Source organism: Mercenaria mercenaria, unplaced genomic scaffold (genome assembly GCF_021730395.1).
Source record: "Mercenaria mercenaria strain notata unplaced genomic scaffold, MADL_Memer_1 contig_3547, whole genome shotgun sequence".
Lineage (NCBI taxonomy): Eukaryota > Metazoa > Mollusca > Bivalvia > Venerida > Veneridae > Mercenaria > Mercenaria mercenaria.
Window position 1 is genome coordinate 18,290 of NW_026461696.1, and position 10,064 is coordinate 28,353.

At 34.3% G+C, this 10,064-nt stretch overlaps 1 protein-coding gene across 2 annotated transcripts; it reads right to left on the minus strand.

The window, feature by feature from the left end:
* Window positions 1-1,875: 1,875 nt before the first annotated feature.
* Window positions 1,876-8,881, minus strand: LOC123532426 (uncharacterized). Of its 2 annotated transcripts, none has more exons than XM_045313854.2 (2): window positions 3,266-8,881; window positions 1,876-3,002 (listed from the first exon to the last, which is right to left on the minus strand). In XM_045313854.2, the coding sequence occupies exons 1-2, from the start codon at window positions 4,470-4,472 to the stop codon at window positions 2,611-2,613; spliced, it is 1,599 nt and encodes a 532-aa protein (XP_045169789.2). In that variant the 5' UTR covers window positions 4,473-8,881; the 3' UTR covers window positions 1,876-2,610. The 2 variants fall into 2 exon arrangements, with proteins under 2 accessions (XP_045169789.2, XP_045169787.2); XM_045313852.2 differs by having other exon boundaries at window positions 1,876-3,017; window positions 3,266-8,065.
* Between the last annotated feature and the right edge of the window lie 1,183 nt (window positions 8,882-10,064).

The window sequence follows — 10,064 nt, forward strand, 5'->3', positions numbered from 1 at the left end:
TTGACAGAGTTGACAATACTATAAAAACGATTTTTTTTAAAGTCGGGCCTTTTGTAAACAGCAAAAGTTGGTAAAGTGGGCAGTACATGGGGAAACGCGACGACGATACAAGCGGACAGTAAGAAGTGAAAGTATAATGGAAAGCGCGACATACGATAGGGAATGTACATGGGAAAGCGCGACTTTTCAGGAAAGCGGGCCGTAAGGGGTGAAAAATTAAATGAAGACGACATCAGGTAAAGCGTAAGTGCGATGTGAAAAACAATGGGAACGCGACAGTAATGGGGAAACTCAAGATGAAGCGCGCAGTGCGATGGTAAAGCGTACAGTGCGATGGGAAACCAATGGTAAGCGCGCAGTACGATGGTCGCGGTTGGTAAAGCGGACATGCAGGTGAAAATACAATGGTTAAGCGCGACAGTGCGATGGTAACCGCGACAGAATGGTGAAACTACAATGGGGAAGCGCGACAGTGCGAAGTAAACACACAGTATAGGTGAAAAATACATGGGGAAGCGCGAAAAGTGCGTGAAGCGCGACAGTACGATGATTAAACAACAATCTTTTTACCATTATAAGAAATTTCAATCTCCTTTAAAAATGTCTGTACACTGCTTTCGCCCCTTAAAAAATCCCTCTTTTTCAAAAACGTAAAATTTCTACAGCTATTAAAAATTTTTTCGAGCGGGTAAAGCTTGCAGTTTCGAATGTAGTTTCACTAAATCGCATAGCCAGGGGATCTTTTCTGTTTTAAAAACACCCAATTTTCACAAAAATCTTAAGTAATTCCTAGTTAAACTGTTTTTTTTTAAAACCGCTATTGTTAAAATTGTTTTTAAGTTGATTTTTTTTTATACCCAAGTATTTTTTATGTGTTTTGACCATGAAATTATTCTTATGGTCTGATATAGAGAAAAAGTCAACATTGAGATGCATAAAAGGGAAAAACAAACATTTTCAAATATCAGACTTAGCAAGCAAATTACTAAAATTTTTTTCGTGAAATTGGGGGCCTGGAAATCACGAGATAGCTAAGTTAGCCTAAACCTTCAGAATTTACGAAGTAGTTCTGTTAATGCTTTAGATAATCATATTAGTTAAATGTAACGTATTAACCAAATAATGTAAGATTTCATTGGGTTTTTGAAGCGAATTTAACAGAAGACTAAGCCCCCGATTTTTCTGGGTGCGGGGTGTCCGTCAACAAAACACTGCGCAAAATGAGATCAAGGTCGCATAAGGGAATAGCTTATCGGGGGGTATTTTTTGCCAAAGATTTCTTCTTAATAATTTTAATTCCGTCTTCAAACTGGAAACCAAAAAGAGTACGCCTTTAAATTTTTTAGAAAAATTAAATATAACCAAAAAAAGAAAAAATAAAATCGATGGTTATTTTTTTGACTTTGGAAAATTTTTTTCACCCCAAAAAAAAACGTATTTCCCGGACTATTTCACATTAAAAAAAAAACGCATTGCGAAACCTTTACGAGTTTTATTCACAGATTTGATTTTATCCTCTTATGGAAGATAAAAAAAAATGTGTTTTGTTTCACATCAAAATGTAGTGACAGCACTGATTATCATATTTAACAGTGTAAAATAAAACGAATTAATTTGAATAGCATTACACTATTCAAGCATAATACTAGACGGTTGAAAATAGTACCGTGTATCATCACCATTCGTCTGTAAAATTATAGATGCAGAACCGCCGTTAGATCATAAAGATGTCAGCATAAAAGATGAGGTATTGTTATTGAAGCCACTTATCCTTATAACCTAGAATGAAACATTGAACAGGCTCGATCAAACTTTATGAATGATTGCATCTCTGTTGTTGGTTTAATTATTATGAATGAAAATGGGAAAGTAGCACTTATAAATTTGATATATTTCATAACATGTCTCAAAGAAAATCACATGAACAAAACCAATTTACAACTGTCAGAAATTTGATAAAAATCTACATTGAATAATTTTTATCCGTTAATCTATTTTCTTCTACATTTCACTAAACTAAATTTTATTTTCAGCGTTTTGTGGTTTCACCATGGAATCTAAAGCTGCGGTTAATTTCAATGAGCGTCTCAATAAAGTCATAATCAGTCTTTATGCTTTATCATCATCATATGTCCATTTTCATCATTCATTGATCAAAAGCAATTCATTAATAACAATTCATTCATCATCATAATTCACCATCGTGATTATCGGTATTATCATCAACAGTCATAATCATCGTTATAATTTTAACCAGTTTTCACTCATTAACATCAATATTCATGACATCATGCTGATTATCATTCATCAGTCATCATTATCATCTATTCAATCGTGTTTTAAATACCTCCATTTCTTCAATTTTACAAACTTTCAGAAATGTTAAAAAGCCCTATAAAATTATAACGAGTTCGGTGACCTGTGCTGTTTCTTTTCTGTTTGACATAGAAATTAATGTTCTTTAAGCTTACAGAGTATAAAAAGATTCTTACCGGTAGAAAGATAAACGATTCTACAACCTTAACACGATATATTTTCTACATTTTGGACTGCAGAAAGAAACACCTTCTCTTATTACATCTTATCTATCGTTTCGTCAGACAGTTGTCTTTATTCCTTTGTTTCTTGGCTATCGAATTTGAGAAACGTTATGTCTTTTAAACCTGTTCTTTCGAGTATGTCAGGAAAATATGTCGCTGCAAATCGAACTCTTGTGCCACCCAAAAGAATACAAGCAGCTTCTAAATCGCTTTCTTTTTGCCTGAATACAAGAGATCCGGAATCACTTTCTTTTGCAAAACTACTATTAGAAACAATTTCACACTGTCCATACCATGTCTCACCGTCAATATTATTAAATGTTCTTTTCCCTAGGAATATCCCGGTCGTAAGTAGGGTTCTACATCCGTACTTAATAACTTCCTCTCCACATTTCAAATCTTCGTCAATGATCTTTCCAGAATTAAAACGAAAGTCCCTTTCTGTCGAAGCGCCTTCTGTTTCTGTTTTAAGTATAACTGAAAACAATTGAAAAGTAAATACATCAACTAAAATCCGAAACATATTTGGTTTAAAAAAGTTTATTCTGTAAGAAACTTGCAAACATAAACTTTGAGCATTATTCACTTATTTTTTTCTAATGAATATGTACCATAATGCAAAACAGAAATACAGATTTATATAAATAACGATTGCATGGCGTTGTCAATAATATACACGGAACATAATCAAAGAATGTCGTCTGAAAGAGCAATTAAGTGTTAACCTCTCTTAAACGTTCCTGAATCATCAACATATGGGAATTCAGTTGTGTTTGGAATCCGTTCTGCATCAATTTTCACGACGGCAAAATCAACTCCAGTATAATCAAATGTACTCCCTAGTGCGTATAATGCCATCTCAACAGTGCCAAGATATTCATCCATTTCACAGCTGGCTTGGTATACTTTCCTTTCCTCCAGACGTTTTACAATTATGTCGAGCCTAGATACTTCTTCTTTCTGTTTCATCACACTCAACTCTAAATCCTCTCCAATATAAATTTTCTCATCTCTTTGCATTTCCTTCAACGTTTTGTCAGGAAAAAGAATGTGTGCACATGTAAATCCATATATAGTAGAATTTGAACCAAGTATAAATCCACCAAGAGTGCCTGCATTGCAAACCCAGGATGAATGACCGGACCCAGGAAGACCACTGCTTTCAATTTTGCAACCAATGCGTACGTTGTCGTGTTTTTCTGAAGGAAGTTTTCCTCTAAATTTAACTGCAATTCCTTCTCGTACATCCACTGGTATGCCGTTGATTTCCCGAGGCAGAGGCTTACTCCCAATAGGTATCCAGTTCTTATGCATGACAAGTATAACTACACATGGATCATTTACTAAACATGGGGGGTTTCCACGTTGGTAGTTTTGTGATCTGTACATACTAGTGGTAATCAATGTAATATTTTTTGTCTCTTTCATTAGTCGTTCGGAATGGTCCGATATTACTTTATTCAGATTGATTTCAACATGACTTATGTTTACAGGTGGGCCGTGGCTCATCAGAATTTCTTTTACAACATCTTCGTCTTCTTCACTACAGTCTTCAATACGCACGATCTTTATTGGATATACTTCATTCAAGGGTTTTAACCCTGCCTCAGACTGCCTTGTAAATACAAGAAAACAATAGTTGCTCTCCGAATTCTTTCTATCATCATATGCCGCATACACTCGAAGTATGTGTGGTGACTGCTTCTTTATGTACTCTGAAACCAATGCAAAGATATCCCCAAGAAGTTCAGAAGAGCGCTCAAAGATTCTGTATGCAGCATCGAGATGTATTGAACTTGGAATACAGTTTTCCTGAATGAGTTTCTTTATTTGACTTTCGTTTTTAGACTGTAAGCAGGATTCCCATTCATCTTCTGTAAGGGAAGAAAAGAATACAATTTTCATCATACTTTCTTGTAAACAAAAAGACATATCTGACCATGACACAGAATATGAAACTACTTATTTTGTCCTCGTGTGTTTCCTTTGTACGCGAGTGTGTTTGTAGTGTGCAAGTCTGCGTGCTGTGAGTTTCGTTTTGGGGAGGCTGCGTTTTTTGAACATGGCATTTCCATTTTTTGATATTTGTCCTTGTTTTTTTCGGGGTGGAGTGATAACAGTAACCTGCATTTCGAGTTTATGATTCTACTAATGAGGCTTATATGTCATCTGTTCTCATTTATATTATTATTTCAATCTGAATAAAACCATCTCCTATTAATGCTACGCACTGGACCAATCAGAGCCTTGCTTTCAACGTTTTGAAAGAGAAATTTAAAGTTTAAAAATCGACATTTTACCTAGGATTCTAGTTTTCGATTATCACGGGTTTATAATTCTTATGGCTGTGCCCCCATGTTGTTTTTAACATAGACTAAATAAGACATGCATATGCTCATGTTATAAAACATTTAATGTATTGAAGCTAACATAATTTAGCCTGAACAAAATTGTTAACATATCTTCAAATCACTATTTGTAATCAAAAGTCATTGAAATTGTAACGTATCTATTCAAATAATAATATTAATTTAGAAAGATATGAAATATTAAAACCATGAAAATTGAAAATAAATTAACTTGCTAACACTACTATATATAATAAGAATATTTAATGTAAGTGTTTAGAAGTAGTTTTAGATTAAAAAACGGACACATACTTTCAATTTTAATGTTTCAAGTGGCGGTAACGTATCTATTGTCTATTCTTGAATAATTTTAACTTAGCTCCAATTAATTAAAAAGCTTGGTCCTTTGTGATCTACCAATAAATGTAGAGGTGCTATATTACAAATGACGTTAGTTAATGAAACCCACAAGTCGTCAGCAAGTTTTTGTTTTTGCTATTTATTCTTCACACCATGCTTGATGACCATATCAGCTAAAGAAATGAGGCAAATTTCACATTTCATGATTTCTCCTATAAACCATTAGTTGATGTAGATTTGTGATGTTTAACTTTCTTTTTCTCATGGCAAGGCCAATGCATTTCGGCTCTGAGTTTGCCATTTTTATAAAAAAAATTGAAATTAGATTTGGTTTAATTTTTAATTTCCAAATTATAACATTATGACGCATAGAATGGTTATGTATTTTCTAATTATTGCCCCTAACACGGCCCTGTTTCTGAATCAAAGATATAACTAATATTAGAAATTTATCAACTGTTAAAATTTTATAATCTATACAAAAATATAAAAGAATATCTAGTCGTATCCTGTAGTAAAACGCACTACTTAATATGGAACTTTACAATAAATGATAGATACGTTACCAATAGTGACATTGGCACAGTTCTTTGATTTAACTGCAAATCATGGTAATCAAGTTCTAATATAGACAAATATTTATATTATAATATTACCAGGTAAATACAATATTCATTTTTTCATTATTGTATACGAAGCTTTAGAAAAAAATACACTTACCATGTTATCCAGGTTCATATCAGTTTAATATCCAAGTTTTAAGTAAAATAATCATAATCAAAACAATATTTAGCATCCCTCGCGTACTGTGACAGAAAAATAATCACACAACATTATTAAAACACGTGAAAAAGACAACCAAAGGCTCGATCAATAAAAATCGGTAACGTATCTATCTGTAACTTATCTATTGTGCAAAAAAGAAAAATTAATCTAAAGATCCATTTTTATTGTCACATTTACAAAAAAGTCCTTCAGTCACGTAGAAAATGTGTGAATGCTTAATGTGTATCCATATTTCAAATGGACTTGTAATGGTAAATTATACTTGGTTGAAAAGAGTAGTAACGTATCTATTTCGATTTAAATAATTATTCATATAATGTCGTCTGTTAGACAATATCATTGCTTTTGCAATTGCATGGTAAAAAAATTGATTATTACATGGAGAAATATAACAACTTATAGATTTTAAAACATAATATTAAAGCATATCAGGTCCATGCATGTGGTTCTCTGGCTTCTCCGAAGTTTGTTAACGTATCTATCCGATTTTCAAGGGACAAAAGTTTAGCAGCCACACTTTATGCAAAAGCCTTTTTATACAGGTAAAATGTCTTTCCACTCAATTTTTGAAACAAATAGGTAGGAAAATTGAGCTTATTGTTTGTCATACACAAGAGTAAAGTAACATTATTTCAGTACAAATGTATGCATCCGAGCGGGGGACAAGGCAAAATCGTTATGAAGCACATTATGAAGTTGTTGTTCGCTCAAATGTGTCAAACGCATTATAATTTGATATGATTCTACTTACTGTACATTACTGTAAAATAGTTTGACATGTATAAAAGTTTAAACATACATTGTTACAGTTGTATTAGCAAATGCACACGTGGGACTGGATTTTCACTAATTTGCATGTTTAGTGGAGAATTAAGGTTTTGTCGTGTTGAGCGACCTTTGGAGTTTCCACTTTTTTTGTTGAACGACTTGTGGAGTTTCCACTTTTTTCTGTTTTGCTTTGCGGTAATGTACATCCGAGCCCAGGCCATGTCCATAATGAAAATGGATAACCATCTTTTACTACTGGTGACAATTTTCAGTGAAAACGAGGTTTACATTTTATTCACTTGGATACCAAAATTGGAAAAAAAAAAACCGCCTACTTGCCAGGAAATACAACCTAGCTGGCATTTTTTGTCTGAAACTAGGCTAGATTCATCAGTGCCGGACTCTGAAATACTTATACCTTATTACAACGTGCAAAGGAAATACAGACCGGACGGTCGGGGAGGCGGTGTTTGGCATATATTCACAGTGACCTAGCATTGAACTCATGAACAGACTCTATCAAACCGAGTCTGCAATTTTCACTGTTTGCCTTGTTCTCGGTGCTTCCGAGGGATCTACTTTCCAGATTTTGTTTACTTCACAACAGCGGGTGTTAAGTGCTGTGTGGCGGCCGTAAAAAGTCGCCCCGACTTCATCTCAGTGTTGTTATATTTTCTGGTCCTTCGGGATCACTGATTTCAACTCATTTAGATTTGAAGATTGAATACTGCTTAAGCCGGTGCTAGGGGGCGTGGGCAGTGTTGCATTTTCCATTACTGCTCATGAACAGACTCAATCAAACCGAGTCTGCAATTTTCACTGTTTGCCTTGTTCTCGGTGCTTCCGAGGGATCTACTTTCCAGATTTTATTGACTTGGACCACCCGGATTTTGAGGCTACCTGGGTAGATGTCCTTCTGCTCAAATCCAAACCTATACTTTGCGGACTCATCTATAGACTTCCAGAACAGCTTAACTATTACAATGTTTTAGAATCACTGTGTCAATCTTGTGATGATTTCATTACCGGTGAAACTTCAATTTTTGGTGAATTTAATACCAGTGTTTGTGGTGATAAATGCTCAATTCTTAACAGTTAAACATCTTTCTGTGAGCTTTTCAACTTCGCACAGTTAAGCAAAGATCCTACAAGAATCTCAAACTGTTCACCGACAACAATTGACCTTATACTTGTTTCAGACAAAGATAAAATTTCAAATAGGAGAGTTGTTAAACTATCTTTGAGTGACCATTCCATGATTTTTTGTACTCGGAAAATAATGCGTTCATCCTTTGGTAAATTCAATAATGTAAAACAGTCGTTACTTTTATCTGACTGGAGTTCTGTTATGCTCAGTGACAATGTTAGAGAAGCATGATACAGTTTAAAAAAGATTTTTCTGTCTGTGTTAGATAAACATGCTCCTGTAAAAGAAGTTCGCATCAAACAGCGTACGTACGGAACCATGGATAGATTATGCCATTTTGCAAAGAATAAATGCTAGAGACAAAGCTTTTAACATGTATAAAAATAAAACTTCTGAACATTATGAAAGTTTTAGAGAGCTTAGAAATAATACTCAGACACTTATTCATAATGCTAAGAAAAACTATTTCAAAGATAGTATTGAAAGCAATAAATCTGACTCAAAATCTCTTTGGAAATGTTTAAAAACACCTTGGTTTACCATATAGGAAAGGTGTTAGTTCTTCTAGTAACATTGGTTTCAAAATTAATGGAGAAGTCAGCTTTGGTTTTTAAATGTTGCTGAAAAATGTAACAGTTTTTATACATAAGTTGCATCAAAATTAGTTGATAAACTGCCAGGTAGTTGCTCTAAATATAATTTTTTTTTTTTGTAAATTGTATCTATCCAAAGGTATTTTTTTTTCAAATAGCTTTTCATTTTCAGTTGTTTCTATGAACAAAATTCTTAAGTCCCTTAATAAGCTCAGTGCTAATAAAGCTACTTGTTTAGATGTTATCCCCTGTAGGTTTCGAAGGGACAGTGCAACAGTTACAGCCTGTCCCTTGACTCATATTGTCAATTTCTCTATTATTCAGGGTTCTGTTCCCGATGATCTTAAGAATGCCCGGGTTATCCCTCTGCACAGGAAGAATGATAACACCGAAGTTGGTAATTATCGGCCAGTGTCTATTCCATGTAGAATCTCAATGATTTTTGAAAGGGTAATATATGACCAAATAGAAGGTTTTTTGAATGAGAAGAAGATTTTATACAGTTTTCAGTCTGGTTTTAGACGCGGATTTTCTACGGATACTTGTCATCCATTTATCAGATTTTGTTAAATTTCAAATGGATCTAAGTAACATTGTTGGAATGGTTCTTCTTGATTTGCAGAAGGCGTTCAATATTTCAACGTATTTTGTTAATGAAACTGAACGCTATTGGCCACAGTTCAAATGCTGTCCTCTGGTTCTAGTCATATCTCTCTCACAAACACCAGTTAGTTGATGTATCGGGTGTACATTCCAGCCAGATTTCTATCACCTGTGGTATTTCCCAAGGATCAGTCTTAGACCCCTTTAATTTTGAATTTATGTTAACGACATGTCGGTTGTGGTACAAAAATCTTTTATTGTATGCTGACGACTCTGGCATCTTTCATAATGGTAAAAGTATATCCGACATTGGAGCTGGAACATGTAAGTGAATGGCTTGTTGATAATAAGCTTTCACTTCATCTTGGTAAGACAGAGTCTATTATCTTTGGTTTAAAGCATAGTTTAAGGTCACAAAGTACTTTAAATATTTCGTGTAATGGTACAAGTATTCAGGTCACCGGTTCAGTTAAGTATCTTGGTGCTACTTTGGATCAGAATCTTTCCGGTGATTAATTTACATGGTCAGTGGTTACAAAGTCAAATGCCCGGTTAAAATACTTGCTACGAAAGAGTCAGTTCTTGGATTTTCACACTCGAAAACTTGTGGTCATGTTCTTAGTTCAATGTCACTTTGACTATATATGTTCTTTCTGGTACCCTAGTTTGACCAAGTATTGGTACAATAGGTTTCAGACTACGCAGAATAAATTGGTTCGCTTTGTCTTGAATATGGATAGTAGGTCTCATGTTGGGTTAGATCAATTCGAGGCTCTTAACTGGCTACCTGTCTCAAAGAGAGTAGATCAGATAACTCTCTGTCATGTGCAGAAAATAAAGTCAGACACAGCACCAGAATACTTTAAGGAGCATTTTGTACCTCTTACTCATGTACATGACCGTTGTACCAGATCCAGAG

Excerpts from the sequence above, each read along its gene's own strand:
- LOC123532426 (XM_045313852.2), bottom strand. The coding sequence starts at position 4,472 with ATGTCTTTTTGTTTACAAGAAAGTATGATGAAAATTGTATTCTTTTCT. Across the intron at positions 3,018-3,265 it reads TTCAGGAACGTTTAAGAGAG|TTATACTTAAAACAGAAACA; the intron begins GTTAACACTTAA and ends AATTGTTTTCAG.